This window comes from Quercus lobata, chromosome 4, assembly GCF_001633185.2.
Source record: "Quercus lobata isolate SW786 chromosome 4, ValleyOak3.0 Primary Assembly, whole genome shotgun sequence".
Classification (NCBI taxonomy): Eukaryota; Viridiplantae; Streptophyta; class Magnoliopsida; order Fagales; family Fagaceae; genus Quercus; species Quercus lobata.
In genome coordinates, this window is record NC_044907.1 from 28,449,666 (window position 1) to 28,468,660 (window position 18,995).

The window sequence follows — 18,995 nt, forward strand, 5'->3', positions numbered from 1 at the left end:
TACCCAATAATTTTCCATAAACTCAATCAACTAATTAAGAGATGGTAGCACAGGTGGAATTTGAGTAACCTGATATTTTGTGAGGCATGTGGATAACCTAAGCAGATATGAGTTTGGGGAATTCAAAACAGATTCAGATTTTGGGTTTTTTTAAATTAAAATCAGATTTACATGAATTAATGTATAATTTTTCTATGAAGATGCCCAGTCATATTTATAATTGCAAGGTTCTAGTGGGTCTTGCAATCATGTCTTACCTCCTTATCAGCTCAACTTTGCCTTGTTTTAGAGTGGGGCAAAAGCCCCAGTCCCGTTTACAGAATCAGGGAGACAGGACGGAAGCCATGTCATAATTGACACGAGAACTACAGTGTTTACAATGCCAAAGATCAAGAACAATTATACTATCAAACTAAAATACTATATATCCAAACTTAGTTTTATTCGCACAAGAGAATTGGTACCTTATAAATACATCCAATCATTTGTAATAAGAGGTATTACTTATTCACTGTCCTTTGTTATTCACTGTCTCTCAATTAAGAAGAGAAGCCCAAGGAGTGGCAATTACATACAAATCATTCCTTCTCCTACAGGTTAATCCCAAAGACTCAGAGATGTCAAGCTCTTCAAGTTTGATGTCATTGGGGAGTTTCCAATTGAAGTGAAATAGTAATTGAGAAAGAACAAGTTCAACAATTGCAAGAGCAAATGACATGCCTGGACATATTCTCCTACCACCTCCAAATGGAATGAATTCAAAGTTTGTCCCTTTCAAATCAATAGAGGAACCATGGAATCTCTCTGGCCAAAAACAATCAGCATCAATCCAATATTCAGGATCTCTTCCTATAGCCCATATATTTATGATTACTTTTGTGTTGCTTGGTATCTCGTACCCATTTATTTCACATTTTTCTCTTGATTCTCTTGGAACCAAGGCACCAGGAGGATGTAGTCGTAGTGTTTCTTTCACAACTAATTTCAAGTAATCTAGTTTATGAATGTATGTCTCATCAAGATTCCTTCTCCCTTGTAGAACTTGTCGCACTTCGGCTTGTGCCTTCTCCATCACTCTAGGGTTTCTCAATAATTCTGACATTGCCCATTCTATTGTGGATGCTGAAGTCTCACTCGCTCCAGTGAAGATGTCCTGAAAAGTAACTCCATTTGTAATCAGAGTGTATGCCTTTTTAATATTAAGCAGAATAAGCTGGCTTGATAATTACTCAGAGCATGTTTTTCATAGTATCTTACACATTTTTCTTCCAAATTCTTAAAGATGTTGATTTTTTCTACGCACATGAAATTAATGTCTAGAGATAAATTGTTTATGACACACAAAATCCTTCACTGTATTTGGCTCAAATAGTCCACTCTAAAAACTACATTCTGGTATATAAAAAATAGATAAATAAATAAGAAAAAAAAAATAAAAAATAAAAAAATAAATAAAAAACCCAATTACAAAGCACCAAAGTATGTCAGCCCATCTCATTCTTTGGGTTGAAGAATTTCAAGGGGAATATATGAGATGTGAGGCACTATTGCAAGCAGAAGTCATGGCTGAATGGATCTCACTTAGTTTATCCGTAAAGTCTTTTATCGTCAACTTGAATTTGAATCCCGCATACATAAAAACCAATTAATATTTTGACTGATACCATAAGAGGTTCAAATCCTCTCTCTCTCTCTCTCTCACACACACACACACAGCGTTTTTTGCTGCCAAAGCTATGGGCCAAGCTATTAAGTAAAAGTATAGTTGTATTGTCTAGCAATTTCACTTTAAAATATTGTAAATAAGCATATAAACTAAATAAACTAAAAAGAAAAATCAAAGAAAATAAGAACATGTCTTAGTCTGTGTAGTAAAACAATAAATCTGATAACCTTTATATAATGGTTTTTTTTTTCCTTGTGCCTAAAGAATATTTGTATAACGATGCTCGTTTTAAGAAGAGAAGAGAAACAAAAACAAGCAGAAAAGGGAAAATAAATTGATGGATCCTATTTGCATACCTGAGTAACAGCTTTGATGTGATTGCTTGTGACACTAAATTCAAGCTCACCCATCTCCTGAAGTTTGAGAAGCACATCAACTAGATCATCGTCACCGTCTTCATCACCTGGACCTGGTTCATGTTTATTGGTTGACGTGGCAATTCTTTTCATCTTATGCTCATTCACTATATCATCAAGAATCTTATCCAAGTTTTGTTGTATTTTCTCCAACGCAGACTTCATACCAGTAAGGAAGCCAAGGAACTTTAGTGAAGGGAACAAATCAGGTAAGTCAAAACCTCCACTTAGAGTAAACGTTTCCTGGATTAATGATATGAATTCTTTTTCATATTTGCACTTCTTCCCAATGGCTGCCCTGGAAGCTATGCAATATGTTGAGGAGAAGATCTTCTCACTGAGATTGATTGGAACTCCCTCTGACAAGGAAATGGATTCAACAAGATTATTCACCTCTTCTTCTCTAATTCTTCTAAATGACTGGACGCGCTTGGCACTCAGGAGCTTTGAGACGCAAATCTTTCGCATTTGTCTCCAATAATCACCATAGGGAGCAAAGACAATACCTGAATTACCATAGGACATAGCTTCAATGGCAAGAACACTTGGCCGATTTGCCAAAGCAGTATCATGCGTCTTCAGCACTTCTTCGACTACTTTTGGTGATGAAATGATTATAGCTAAGACCTCACCCAGCTGCAGTTGCATAATAGGTCCATATTTCTTGGCTAAGTCTCTCAAAGATCGATGTGGTAGAGAGAAAAATAGCTGGTGCAAATTCCCAATAAGAGGCAGTTTCCATGGCCCTGGTGGCAACTTATGGCTTTGGCCTTTGGCTTTAGATCTCTTCCAGTAAATAACCAGAATAAACAAGAAGAAGAGCCAAGTAAAAAGAGGAAAGGGGGGAACTTGAAGCATTGGGAACAAGTACAGAAACTCTTTTTTTAAGGCAAAGGTTTAGTATTCATGGGACCATAAGGAACAATAATACAGCAAAGATTTGCAAAGAACAATATACTGCACCTTGGTTTTTAACATTTGTGGAGGCTAAATATGCTAGTGGCTTTAGCTTTATAATTAACACTGTGTTGATTCTGTATCAAATCTTGATTCTTTGCTATTTGAGGTATGACTGTTTCCTTTTATTTTTTAAAGGTCCAATTTTGTAGTAATATTAAGTTTTAATCAGAATTATTGGCGCTAGAGGCCAAATTAAACAGCTTTATTTTATCTATTATGCATGTCACTTACATCAACTGCCGTCTGTTCCTTCTGTTTTAATCTGTTCATCTATTGCAGGTGCCTATCACATTTTCAAAGGGATCAAAAGGGATAACTCAGGATGCAAATTGTAAATTATGATTGAAGAAAATTATTTCCATATGATTCTACTAGTAACGCAAATTTTGTTTTATATCAATCACAACAGATCAACTGTGAAAAATCTGTGCTCCTAAGTCATCTATGTATGTGTGTGTGTGTGTGAGAGAGAGAGAGAGAGAGATACGTTTGAACATAGCTATTTTTGCTCTCCAAATAAAGGAAGTACTTTCCAACTGCTAAAGTACGACCACTCCTTTTATGTCCACTTTATTAAGCAATTTTATGTAACAGTTGATTTTATGTTTATGACAATTGACCATCCAATGATAGTTCAAGCCTTGTTGCCTTGTTGCCAACAAGTTCTGGCGCCACTATTTCTCTCATGTCCTCACTTTATTCAGCAATTTTATGTTTCAGTTGATTTCTCACAATTGAACAGCCAATAAGAGTTTAATCCTTGTGGGTGCACGCCCCCACAAGATTGAAAAGTTTTAAACTGTACATAGAGCTATATTATATACATAGATAAAAGATCTTTTTATCTGGTCCACAAAAACTTGGACCCAGCCATTTCATAAATAAAAATTGACATAAAGAATGAAAGAATACAAAAAATAAATGGGTAAATTACATTATCACTTTGGAGGTATGGTGAAATTGAATTTGAAAAACCCAATCTTTCAGATATAACATTGTCCCCACAAATTCTCAAATTAATTAACATTTGCCCCCTTTATCCAATTCCAAGTTAAACTGTGTTAACACTTGAGATGGTTCCACAGAGCAAGTGAGCCATACTATCATAGGCTTACAACATCAATGGTAACTGAGTTTCATCAGCAAGTACATGTGAAGGTTTAAAAGATAATAGTTGGGGATTTGGCTTGGGTAATCTGATTTTTTTCTCATTTTCTTACTTTGTAACTAGGAATTTAATTGTTGTAATTTTCTATCTTAAATTGTAACTAGGGAAAGGAGGAATGTAATTTTCTATTTTCGCCATTATTGAGGAAATGTAAATATGAATTTCATTTTTAATAACATGTATTTTCATTTGAGTTTCTTGATTAGAATAAATCAAGTGGCAACTCCATTGTACATCCCTCTAGAGGATGAACATTGTTAGTTAAGTCTTCATTATGAGACTCACTGTCTAGTGGGGGATATCCAAAAAATTCAGTCCCCTCAGGTCATCGTTCTCACATTACTACTTAACTTATTATAGCATTTTTGCCGGCAGCCAAAGGCAAATTTCGTTTAGTGTATTTTGAAAAATCATCAATGAAGGCAGTAAATTATTCATTTCTTCCATGAGTTAAAATTCATTCAAATTTTAGTAATGAGCAAAATGCATGTGGATGTTTAGCAAAAAACAAAAATAGTAGAATACTTGTGGACTACAAATTTTGTCAACCCAAAATGCACATTACCCACAATGTTCAGGTGGGGGGTGGCTATAATCTCCAACCCAAAAATATAAAAATAAAATAAAATAAAAAGAGGAAAGTGAGGTGGCAAACAAAATAATATATTATATAGGTTGTATTCTGCTAAGAAATAGTGTTCAATGTTATGCTAGAATTCTTACTAGAAAAAGTAAGAGTGTTTTTAATGAAATTCTGTTTGGCTGTGTCACCAGTTTTTGGCATAGCATGATATTTATTTTTAAAATATTATACAGTAAATAATTTTAAGTAAAACAGTTGCACGAAAAATATACAATTTATGTAGATGATATAATTAGAAAAATCAGATTATCTTAAAACTTAAAAAGCTCAGATAATTAGATTTTAAAATGACTTTTTTTAAAGAAAAAATCAACAATTTTTTAAAAATTAGCTTGTTTTTAATGAAATAATTAAATATAAAAAAAATGGGCAGCAACAATTTCTCTATACTTTTTTGCATATTTTAACCAACATTTCAACTGTTTCCCCAAATTCTCTACCATTTTCCAAAATTTAATTTTTGGTTATGATGCATAGCTTGCAAGGTTGTTAGAATCAAGATACTAAAAATAAATCAGTGGATGGATCTCACATATCAAATCATAAGTGAAAAAGAAAATATTTGGAAGTGATTATGTATCTTGAATAATTATTATAATTCTTAAATTGTCTATGAAAAGACATAATTTCGAATCAATATAGTGTAGTTGTACACCCTAGATCCCCACATATAATAATAACTAAAGAGATGCATTATTTTTCAACACAAATTATCTAAACAGCTGATTGCAACAACACAATCTATCAACAATCAGTAAGATATCAATCCAAAGAAATTAACACAACTCAAGGTAGCAACCCAAACAACTTATGCTTATATTTACAAAGAAAAAACCCAACTCATTGATAGAAAAATGAGCAATGACAGCCCATGTTCTCAAAAAAAAAAATTATAAATAAATTTAAAAAAAAATGTTTTCATACTTATTTTGGCTGTTTGGGAACAAAATAAGTATGAAAAAAAAATTAAAAAATTTTATATATTAAATAAGCAAGCATATACCCATTTAGCATAGCTAACATTATAAGAATATGAATCAGCAAGCATACACCAATGTAGCATATCTAACATTATATGAATATGAATCAGAAAGCATATACCCTTGTAGCATATCTAAGTTTATATGAATATGAATCAGCAAGCATATACCCATTTAGCACAATTTCTACAGTGTGAAATTTGAACCCGTTAACACAGTCAATCAATTTCACCAAAATAGAACGTGGGAGACTGGAAGCAAGTCAAGCAAAGAGATATAACCAATGCCGAAATATAAAAATACCCATTACTAATAAAAACACACCCAGGCCAAAAAAGCTTAAACAAAAAATGATAAAGGGAGTGAGAGAGAAATACATACCGAAGAAGGGAAGTGGATTTTCAACGCCTAGCTGGTGTTGGAAGCGTTTTCCCATCTCTTAAAAACCATCCTCCATTTTTTTTTTTTTTTTACTTAAGCCTAAGAGTCCAGCACTTTTAATATTGGCCCATGTGAGATAGGCCCAAAATGTTAATAAAATAGTATGGGACTGGACTTCTTTAAGTTTTAGAATAACATGGGACTGGACTTATTCCACTTTCATGAAGAACCGCTTGCCATGATAAACTTACCAGAGAACTTGCATCCGCAATGGAAGAGCATCCACCTCAATTTATGCAAAAAGTTTATATTTATTTTAGTCTAAGAACGTATATTTTTTTATTTTATATCACCATATTTAAAAAATACTAACATCCTATTATTTATTCTAAACTCTATTTCATTGAAATATTAATTTTCCTCTTTTTCTTAATTATTTATCTTTCTTCATATAAAACGTTTGCTACCCACTATCTTCCTTTATCCTTAGGATATGTAATGAAAGAATAAAAACTTAAATGTAAAATAAATAGTGTCAATATAAATTTACATAGAAACTGTAATTATGGATGAATTTTACGTAATCATACATAGACTAACGTGGGAGGTTTTGGGGGTTGATTGGGCAAAATGCGGGTCTTCTTCTATTTTACAAAGAATGGTGTAAATGCTAGATATGGCAAAATGGATTAGAATTTGCTAACCGACTTGACTCAAAAAATACCCAACTCGAACTTTTTGAAACAAAGCAAAAATGGGTTGACCCTTAACTCGAACCCTTTTTTGGTAGGTCAACCCAACTTGACCCATGACCCGAACCATTTTTTAAAACTTTTTTTTTGGTAGAAAAATAATAAATTTAAGATAATATTGGTTTAATTGTTTGTTGTGAGCTTTAAAGAAACAATTGAGACGTTTACATAATTACATGCAATAGATTAATGGTTGAGACATTCTTAATAAGTAAAAAATTTTAGATATCAAATAACAAAGTACATGCTAAGATAATCTGATTACAATAAAGTTAAAAAAATATATTTAAAATTATAGACATATATGAGAAACATTCATAAGTGTGAAAAGAGTGAAGCCAAAATATCAATGAAATTAGCATAAATTATGAATGCTTAGGCCTATTTTTCAACAATTTATGTCCAAATAAACGGCTTCTCAAAATAAATTATGATATTTCCTAGAGTGTATGTTGCTTAATAATGACATGATATTCATAAAAGAAGTCATGTATAAATTAGTAAACAATCAAATTTTAATGTATATTCTCAAATTAAAATAGAGTATCAACCATAATTGATAATAGATTATAAAATTAGTTTTATAATTGTAAATTTCTTATATGTTTTTATTCTTTGACAAATTCGTTATCCAATAAGGCATTTGTAATTTTTTTTTTTTTTTATGTTTTGAGATGTTGATATTTTGTTTTGGTTAATAATGTTGGGATTTGTAAATTTTTAAAATTATTAAAAAAGTATAAATGTTTTTAGCTAAGCCCATTTTTGATATGAGTGGTGAATTCAAAATGATGTATTTTATATCAAGTAATTTGCTGTGTGATTTTCTAAATGGCAAATGAAATTTTTTTCTTTTCTTTCAAAAAACTTTCATGCGAAAAATACAAGCTAAACCAACATGTTTCTATCCTGCATAAAATGACCCATTTTTACCTGAACCCATTTTTGACCTGCAACCCGATTGACCCGACCTGAACCTGACTCAACCCACCCATTTGCCGTCTCTAGTAAATGCTCTAAATGAGAAACTATTATATATTTTAGAAATATATGATTTTAAAAAAAGTGTAAGCTAATACCATGTATAATTTGAATAATATAATTGATATTATTGATATTTTTAAAAGTTATATAAAAAATATTAGCACTACAACAAAAATTAAGCCCAAACAACACCCCAAAACAAACACAAGCCACCAAAAAAAAAAAAAAAAAAAAAAAAAAAAAAACAATCAAAGCCAATTCTAACTAGAGAATTAACTAGCCAAGGAGTAAGAAACACCTAATTTATGGCAAGACACAAGGGAAAAAGAAGGAGATTTCTAAGCCATTCAAAAAAAAAAAAAGGAAAAAACAAAAGAAAAGAAAAGAAAAGAAAACCTAACTTACAACTGAACGCAGAGGAGTTCGAACGTGGCATTGTAGGTCTGCAGCAAAATAGCAGAAGCAGAGGTATCCCTCTCATATTGAATCCTTGTTTGATTAACTTAGATTTAATCATGTGTTGACAGTGTTGTGACTTGTGAAGAAAACTAAAAGAGAGCAGGGACGAAGAGACAAAGAAGAGACTAGAAGAAACTAGAGAGAAAGAGTCAAAGAGAGAGGTAAAATTCTGACCCTCTCCCTGTCTTTCTCTCTTTAATAAAGCCCAAAATTTATATTGTTCTATAAATTAAAAAGTTGTCTTCTCTTGTGACTAATAAACACAACACGTCAACTCCTATTCCCACAACCCCTATGATGTTCCATGCATTTTACTGTAGTTTTGTCTATTAGTGTTTTTGTTTATTAGTTTAGTGTCTTTTAAAACATTAAAGAGATTTTTTTTTAGGTAAATAATTAAAGAGATTATTTGCAACTTTATAATTTATTGGTTAGTTGTTGAATGCTTGTGTGCATAGTGCTTGTCTAATGTGTGTAATGATTGTAGAATATTAACCATATAGTGACATAATAATTCTGTGTATTTTTCTTTGTTAATGGTTTATTAAATGAATATCTATTTGGAGTTTCAAAAAAAAAAATTGTTTATACTTTTGCCCCCTTCTAATTCCAAGTCTTGGCTCCAGCCCTAACAGGCTACACACTAGTAATAATAATAATAATAATAAATTTTTTAGAGGAAAATTTTTCATTTGACGTGATTTTAGCAACAATTTAGTTAGTTGTAATGTTTTTAAAACATTTTAACAAATTAGCATTTCGAGCCTTAAAGGCTCAAGTTCCAAGCTAATGTGGATAAATATTTCATGTGGAACTCAAGTCTTTAAGACTTGAGTTCCATAGAGCGTGGGTAAGAAGCGAACTGAGACCAAGGAGAAGAAGACCTAAAAATGAATATCAAGAAGAAGAAGAAGAACCCAAAAGATGAAGAAGAAGAAGACAAACCCATACCTAGCACACACAAACCTAAATTTTCTTCAACAGGAGAGACTCAGTTTCACATTATATATTTTTCTTTCAAATCAAATTGCCATCACTTGCAACTCTAGACTTAGAGACCCGAGTTCCTTCACTAAAATTGAGTTTCAAAGCCTCAAAATGTTAGGTTGCAAAATAGTATTACAAACTTGACAACTAACTAGATTGTTCCAAAAATAATGTTAAATGGAAAACTTTTCCCATTTTTTAGAGTGTATTTCGTTTTATCTTCCCTAAACATTCATTTGATTTATTACTAACAATAAAACAATATAATGTTACTACAGTACCATCATATATTTTTTTAAAGTAGCTACAGTACCATTAAAATAATAATTTGTGATGTAGAAAAGTTGCTACAGTGTCATCCTATATTTGAGATGGCACTATAGCACTATGCCAAAAAAATATGGCATATCCCATGTTTACCAATCCAGCTGTGGGCTACTTTTGGGCTAAATTGTAAATTAGAGCTTACATTTGGCATATCCAAGTGCCAGTGCGAATGCTCTTAAGCTTTGTTTATGTTGTATTTTAATTAACAAATGGTAAGATTATTTTACTTTCATATACACTAACATGAATTTTGTATAATTAATTGTTTTTAACCAATAACTTTTTTATATTATTTATAAAAATAAAATAAAATAAACTGAGTGCTCTTATCAAATATATTGTGACTGTTGGCTCGTGCCTCGTCACTTACTCATTTGAAAGTCTAATTATAGTTCTAAATTTTATATTCCAAACAAGAAAGTCGCTAAAGTGGAAGCAAATAGACAGCAAAGAAATTATTAAAAATTGAAGGTTACTTAGTTCATAATATGTATTCATGGAAAAGTCTCCTTTTGAAATAACTCACAATTGAAAAAAAAAATATATATACATCTCCTTTTGTGTCATGTGTCTTATTTAATTTTTAATTTTGTGTCAAGTGAATTATTAATTGTAAAAATTGAAAAATCCAAATCCAATTAGATTGTAAATTGGAGTTCAATTGGAGTCTAATTTTTTGTCACGTGTTTATCTAAGTTTTTAATTTTTGTGACAAGTGAATTATTAGGTGCAAAAACCGAAGAGACTAAAACCAATTAAATTTTAAATCATATATATATATGTGTGTGTGTGTGAGAGAGAGAGAGAGAGAGAGAATTTAATTGATTTAGAATAAATCTTTTATCATTCAAACCATTTGACGAACATAATAAGCATCACTTTAAAATGAAATTAAGGTCATCACACAACCAAGTAGAAATGTCATTCAAACGACATAAGATCAAGTCACCATAAGAAAGTCAGGTGGAAGATTTGTAAATAAGAAGGCTACACAAGTAAGGAGTCAAGCTAACCTTAAAAGTACCATCAAACTGTTTAACGGAGAGAGAGAGAGGATTGAGTTTAAGTTACACTTAGTATAATTTTGACCAATGTTACATCACTCAATATTTTTTAATTAGATGAGAATTTTGATAAATACACCATTAGATTACATTATCTTCATATATTTTCTATGCTTGCAAACTTTTAAGATGATTAAAGACTAATAGTCATATCATCAATTAATTGTTTAAATTCAAGTTTTTGCAATTTAAAATAATGTATAAGAGATGAATTTATGGATCGAATGGTAAATAACATCTAATTGGCATAAATGTTAAGAGCATATAAAACATATAATTCAACGGTGGAATTTTCAAAATATGAATTTTATAACAAGTTATTGAATGGTATAACATTGTTTAGAGCTACAGTAAATGTAACTTGAACGCAACTCATAAATATATATATATATATATATATATTTATATTCAAATGATCATACATTAGGAGGGAATAATTATTGTTTATTTTTTAAAATATTATAATTATGTTCATGTAAACATGCATTACAACGTGTTGAGTAAATTAAGTGCATAACAAGTACATCACCGTCAATATCTCAAAGACCAATCCACGGATCGAGGGGAATGAATACCAAACACCTTCCTATCTTTGTAACTTAGCTTCCGAGTTCAAATCTCTAGGTGGAAAATCATTTCCTTATCATTTTTGCTTTAGTTTCTAGATTATAACCAACAATAAAGCCATGTAATTTTCTACCTTGTAGATGTAACAAGGATTAAAAAAATAAAAACTTAGTAATTTTCTATATTCTTAGATTGTACCTAGAACTAAAGCCATGTAATCTTATTCTCTTTTAATCCAATGATGTACTTCAATATCATATTTTAAAAAATATATATGTATATTTAGATATGGTTTTCTTTTTCTTTTCTTTTTTTTTTCCTTAATAAAATAAGTGGTGACTCTACAAACACACACACAACACACAACTGGAGATTTCCAAGACCAATACGCTCTATACAATTTAGTAATAAAAATGGGATCCCCACAAATATAACCATATATTATTTGCTTTTATAATTATATTTTTGCTTATTATTTTTACTATAATTATAAGATTAGAAGCAAGATGTGTTTGATTTTGATAGGGTCTTTGGGGAAGTGAGATTTATGGAATATCAAACAAAGTCCTTGTTAACCTTAACCATCAAAATTCCCTTACCTTCAATGCTTCACTTTATTTAGTGTGTTTCTCTTGAACAATTGACTACGATATATAGTTTTACTTCAAAAGAAAATTGACCATGATAATGTTGGAAAAGAACGGTTTTATCTTCCAAGTTCCAACTTTGCCATGATTTTCTTTCTGTGTTAAGTGAGTCTCTATATATAATAAAGGATCATGTGAGATCAATATGATGTTTATTATTAAAATTTTAATTACCTTGTATAAGAAGTATTAACTACATCTAGGGTTGTCCAAGGGTCGGTCCAAGTCGAGTTTGTGCACAACTCGGAACCGTGGGCTGAGAAAAAAATGCACCTGCCGCTGACCTGTCGATCGGGTCAGGCAGTTCAGACCATCAACGGGTGGCGGGCGAGTTGATCGAAGTCATAGATTTGAGAAGACGAGGAGAAAACAGAGAAGAAAACACAAATCCGGCAAAAATCTTATCGAATTCTATGAGATTTCACCAGATTCAGCGAAAATCTCACCTGATTCAATGAGATTTCGCTAGATCCGGTCAAAATCTCACTGGATCTAAGGGAAATATCGCCGAAATTTGGAAAACTATCGCCGGAACCTAAGTTTCTTCGTCGGGTTCTGAAAAATTTACACTGGAATCTGGAAATTTTGGCCGAAAACTAGAAATCTTTTAGTCGGTTCGGGTTTTTTGGGAGGAAAACCGAAACCGACTCGCCGGAATTGGTTTCTGGTGGTGAAGACTCGCCAGAGTAGTCAGGTCGGATCCGGTCGGTTTTTCGGGTGGGTCGAGTATTCGGAACCAAGTCTACCCATATGCTTTGCACATAAATTCTTTATAATAATAAAAAATGAGGCATGCAAGTAGTGATTAAAGCCATTTAGAATAACTTACATTATAGTTTCTCAATATATATATATATATATATAATTAACATTATATAAATTTGAATTAGCAAGCATATACCCATTTAACATATCTATGATTATATCCCAAAAAAAAAAAAAAAAAAAAAAGATTATATGAGTATGAATTAGCAAGCATATACCCATTTAGCATAATTTACATAGTGTGAAATTTGAACCTTTTTACACAATCCATCAATTTCACCAAAATAGAAGATGGAAGGCTGAAAGCAAGCCAAGCAAAGAGAAATAAACAATGCCAATATAGAAGTCGCGAAATATAAACACCAATTACTTTAAAATACACCCAGGCCAAAAAGCTTAAAGTGAAAAGAGAAAGAGAGAGAGAAATACATTTTGAAGGAAAGTGGATTTGTAAAGCTTATTAGTTGGAGTTGGAAGAGTTTTCCGTTCTTGTCTTTTTTATTTGGAATTTTGGGGTAAAAAAAGGAAAATGATAATAGATGCCCTTAAGGCATTGGTTAACAATCTATTTAAAGAAAATTTTTATAGGAAAAAAAAAAACAATTAATGTTTTGACAGCTTTTTTTATTTCCTACAAAAGTGATGTCAAAACTTTTCTAAAATAGATTACTAACTATTGCCTTAAGGGCACTCGTTAACATGATCCAATCAAAAATAGCTAAGCACCAATTTGGGCCAATTTCTTTTTACTTAAAACCATCCCCCATAGATAATAATAATAATAATGATGATGATGATGATAATAATAACTAGTCGCTAACCCGTGCAATGCATGGGATAAAATCTTATGAAAGTATAGTTTATACATATATTAGTTAAAAATGAATAAAAATCAATATCTATATGAAATAAAGATACACATATTTGGAAAAACAATAAATAAATAACCAAATTGTATGTGTGTGTGTATGTATATATACATAAAAAGATGAAACAAAGGTGCACTATTTATATTTCTATCATATTTAAAGTTTTATAAAATATGGAACAACAAAATAAAACAACAATATTGACAAAAAGAAATTTCTAAGTTTCACCGTGGCTTTTAGGGAAAAAAACGCAAATAAAGTAATATAAAAATAATATTTTATAACACAAAGTATTCAAAACTCTCATTTTGACATAATTAATTAATAAATTAATAAAACAATAATGAGTAAAATTGTGGGACAACCAAAATAGTCAAATTTCTTTAGTTTGGTTTAAAATTCTCCATGTTGTTAAGTAATAGTTGGTTTAAAACTTTCCAAGTTACTAAGCAGTAGTCAGTTTGAAACTCTGTCGTTGAGTAATAATTGATTTAAAACTCTTTAGTGTGAAGAGTAGTAATCGATTTAATAAATAAATTAATAAAAAAAAATGATGTTTAACTTTGTGGGACTACCAAAACGTATGTTTTCTAAAACCTAAAATAAAATAAATTAATGAAAGCCGTCAAGTGTTCTCTTCATATGGAGATGTGTTCAATCAATTTATACTATTTGTTCTCAATTCTTCAATGTATCTCATGCTCTATTATTACCCTATTTTGTAAAAGAAGATTGGAGATATACTACCTATTTTCCCTAACTTCAATAGGTTTATGATTACCCTTGCTCCTATATCATGGCCAAATTGTAACCTCAAATAGAGAAGACAAACATCGACATTATCTAAGTGTTTTATCTGTCGTGGGATTCGATGTTAGTCTAGGACTTGGAAAGTCATCTAATATGAGATTGTAAAATTGTATCGGGTGCAAATATAAAATAATAATAATAATAATAATAACCAAAAAAAAAAACCATTAAGCAAAAACAGAAGTATTAGAAAAACTTAGACGAAAAAAGAGACATACCACCTTTAGCACCATGATACTTGTCCTAGGCCTCCCATCAAGTCTGATGGGCAATCAAGAAGCATTGATTTGGGAGTGTTGGTTGGAATGCAGGGACTATCATGGAGCAATAATAATAATAATAATAACAAAAAATATATATACCAGAGAAAAACCATTAAGCAAAAACAGAAGTATTAGAAAAATTTAGATGAAAAAAGGGACATACCAAGATTAGGGTTTGTTAGTTGTAGATTTAGATTTGTAAAAACACCACCTTTAGCACCATGATACTTGTCCTAGGCCTCCCGTCAAGTTTGATGGGCAATCAAGAAGCATTGATTTGGGAGTGTTGGTTGGAATGAAGGGACTATCATGGAGCAAGGAAGAGAAGGGAAGTCTTACGTCTAGGGTTTGAGGAGGGACCAAAAAAAAACGTTTGAGAGAGGGAAGGTTGTAGTGGGTTGCGTTAGAGAAAACCAAGAATGCTTGGCTTTTATTCGGTTTTGTGTTTGAGTGAATTGGGAGTGTTGGTTGGAATGCAGGGACTATCATGGAGCAAGGAAGAGAAGGGAAGTCTTATGTGTAGGGTTTGAGGAGGGACAAAAAAAAAAAAAAAAAAAAAGGTTTGAGAGGGGGAAGGTTGTAATGGGTTGCGTTAGAGAAAACCTAGAATGCTTGGCTTTTATCCGGTTTTGTTTTTGAGTGAATAGAGTTTTTAATTTTAATTTTTTAAATTATTTTGTGCTGACGTGGAAAATTGTGAGAGTTTCAGAAGATTCAGTTATATATATATATATATATATATAGATAATAACTCTTAACTAAGTGCCTAGCACTTTTAAGATTAGCTCGAGTGAAATAGGCCCAAAATACTAATAGAAAATAACATATGATTAGGATTGAGGATCCTTTAAACTTTTTTTTTTTTTGGTTGAAACAATTCAACCATAGCCTATGATCTTATCAATCCCAGCCAATTGTACCAATCTTACCACCAATTCTGCATGCTTAGCAATCCTACTTTTTTTGGAATAGTAAGATCCTAACGATCCAAATTGCGATTCTAACAATTATGAACAATTGAATGTTGGGAGATGCACGACACCTTGAAGTCTAGCCCATATAGGATTTGTGTTGAGCTTGCCATGCAAGCATTGAAGGAATCCTGTTTCAATTAGAAATAGGTGTATGTATTGCACAAGAAGTCCAAGACTACTATTCTTAGGGTTTGGATACAGCTGAAAACTGAAAACTAAAAACTAAAAAATACTGTAGCAAAATAATTTTTAAATGTATACATAGTACCGTGGGACCCATTTTTAATGAAAAAGTTGTTGAAAAGTGAAATTTGTGGGTCCGTGAACAGTGCACAGGACCCACATATGGCTGAAAATTGGTTGAAAATTGGTTGAAAAGTCAAACTTTTCGGCTAAAAAAAAAAAAAAAGGGCAGAAATGCAAACATGCGTCTAGGAAGCGCAAAACGCGCTAAACACACCCTTAATGTAAATAGGAATAGTGTGGTTTCATGATACAGAGAGATTGTAGAGTGAAATGAAAATTTGAAGCCAACTGAAAGAAAAAGAAGAGTGATTTGTGTGGCACTAAGTGAAAAAAAAAAATGTAAGTTTTCTTTTGTTGTAGACACGCAAAATACTAATAGGCCCAAAATACTAATAGAAAATAACATATGATTAGGGTCGAGGATCCTTTGAAATTTTTTTTTTTGGTTGAAACAATTCAACCATAGCCTATGATCTTATCAATCCCAGCCAATTGTACCAATCTTACCACCAATTCTGCATGCTTAGCGATCCTACTCTTTTTGGAATAGTAAGATTCTAACAATTATGACCAATTGAATGTTGGGAGATGCACGGCACCTTGAAGTCTAGCCCATATAGGACTTGTGTTGAGCTTGCCATGCAAGCATTGTAGGAATCCTATTTCAATTAGAAATAGGTGTATGTATTGCACAAGAAGTCCAAGACTACTATTCTTAATGTAAATAGGAATAGTGTGGTTTCATGATACAAAGAGATTGTAGAGTGAAATACAAATTTGAAGCCGATTGAAAGAAAAAGAATAGTGATTTGTGAGGCATTGAGTGGAAAAAAAAATGTAAGTTTTCTTTTCTTGTAGACATACAAGGAAGATAAATTGGGGTTTACTCTAAAATGATTATTTGGGTGCTACAACCACAAAAAGTTGAAGTATTCAAAGTAGAAAATCTTGCTACTGGGTTTTTGTGGTGAGGTTTTATTTGTTCTTAGAGGTATTATTGTATTTTCTCAATTTATTGTGAACTCAAGTTTTGGGTATAACTTGTGATAGGCCAAAAATGTATTAACCCCTTTAGGAAATTAATCAATTAATTAGCCAAGTAAAATTAATTAGATTCAATTTCATGCAATAAGTATGGTAGCACAAACAAATCACCAACTAAGTTAAATGCAGCGGAAAATAAAGTTTATAAATGAGGAAAACTACCGAGGCAAAACCCCACAGGGTGAATTTAAGGTCACCACTCCTGAGAATCTACTATTATCGAAATAAGCGGTTACATGTAAAAGGAATCCTAGTACCTAATATTTACAACCTACAATTAAACCCTTACCCCAATACCCAATTGGACTTATAATGTAGCGGCAATCTCTCCTTTCAATGCACGGCTCCCAGTACGTGACTAACCAATTATGCACAAATCCTAGTACGTGACTAACACACCAACTTGAGGAAGATATTGGCTGCAAAGTTCTTCAGTTCATTCAACAATGAAGATCAAGAAGCTCCTTGATTACAAAACCCTCGGTGCAAAGACACAGTAGCTTCTACTGAAAGAAAGATGAAATAGGAGAAATTGTCTCCGGTCACAATATGCATGTATAATCACTTTGCATCATCTTGTGATAGCCCTTAAATTAATCATTATATATGTCTAGGGTTGTGAGAAAAGAAACCCTACAAAAATACTCATGGATATGTGTGAAATTAGATCTGGAAATTCTAATTTCGTAATTCTCGACAAATACAGCTTCTGTCGAGCTTCAACATTAAACCTCGATAGATATGATTCTGTCGAGCTATTTGTCGAGCTTGATGAACAACACTTCTTCACTTGTTTCTTGGACAGACTTGCATGACTTCAATACTAAACTTGAACTCTTGTTCCTTGAAGTACTAAACATGTCCTAGATCTACCCAATTACAAGTAAAATGTGTTTTGTCAAAAGATTAGCCAATTTACATCACATATGTTTCTGACACTTTCCACATATGTCCCAACAACTTGAGTGTTGTAATATCTATTTTATCATAGTGGATTGAGTGGATTTGCCCCGTGGTTTTTCCCTCTACGCTGGAGAGTTTTCCATGTAATTTCTTGGTATTCTTGTTGGTATATATTTTTATCGCTTCCATAGATTTCTATTTTCTCTATTGCTTGGGTTATATTTAATTTAATTCACACATAGACAGGGATATATCACAACATTGAAAACCCAAGTAAATAATCCCAACATGGTTCAACAAAAATCCAAATCAACCAAACCTTAGATCAATTGACAAAAACCCAAAACAACCACCACAATAATTGTTGGTTAAAATAAAAATAAACACATATCCTATTATCATCATCAATATCAAGAATCACAGGCAGCCAGCCCATTGTTGGCCAATTTAAATTCCTAAGACCCATTTGCTATTCAGAATCTACAACGCCCAAAAATCCATAACATCGAGTTGAATCCCCCAATCCACGCTACCCAAAATCCATTCAAATTATAAGACTTCAGATTGTATGGGTTTGATTGGACCATATAATTGTGTATTATGCTATTTATGTTGAGTTTCATGTCATGTATTTATTAAGTAAATCATGACTATACAAGTTATTACGGAAAAACATTAATTATAACTTCACTAGATCTTTTAAGGTATTATGCAGATTAATCTAACTAATCCTTCCATGAATTGTGACACAAATAGCCACCCATGTCATTGCTAGCCATCAACAAAGCCCGCCATTTTTCCAATATACCCTTCAAACCCTAGATATATAAACTTAATAGTTGTTGTGGTTTATTTTCTTTGACATATTATGATTGATTATTTTGTGATATTGAGATATGCTTTAGTTTTGAATAATTATTTATGATGCAGTTACTTGTTAGTTCTGAATTCTATATTAAAAATATTTATTTGTTTGGTTTTTCAGAATTTTTATCAATTTGGTTAATACTAAAATTATTTTTTTTCATGTTGATAAAATCTGATAAACAAGTCAACACGACTAACCCGTTCATAAATGGGTTATGTTAGGGTTGAGGAATCCTGACCCGTTTAATAAACA

General features: G+C 31.6%; 1 protein-coding gene across 1 annotated transcript; it reads right to left on the reverse strand.

The window, feature by feature from the left end:
- Positions 1-425: 425 nt before the first annotated feature.
- On the reverse strand, positions 426-6,266 carry LOC115983369 (cytochrome P450 71D8-like). Its single transcript, XM_031106009.1, has 3 exons — positions 6,215-6,266; positions 2,023-3,325; positions 426-1,153 (listed from the first exon to the last, which is right to left on the reverse strand). Exons 2-3 carry the CDS (start codon positions 2,938-2,940, stop codon positions 536-538), a joined length of 1,536 nt encoding a protein of 511 aa, XP_030961869.1. The 5' UTR covers positions 2,941-3,325; positions 6,215-6,266; the 3' UTR covers positions 426-535.
- Between the last annotated feature and the right edge of the window lie 12,729 nt (positions 6,267-18,995).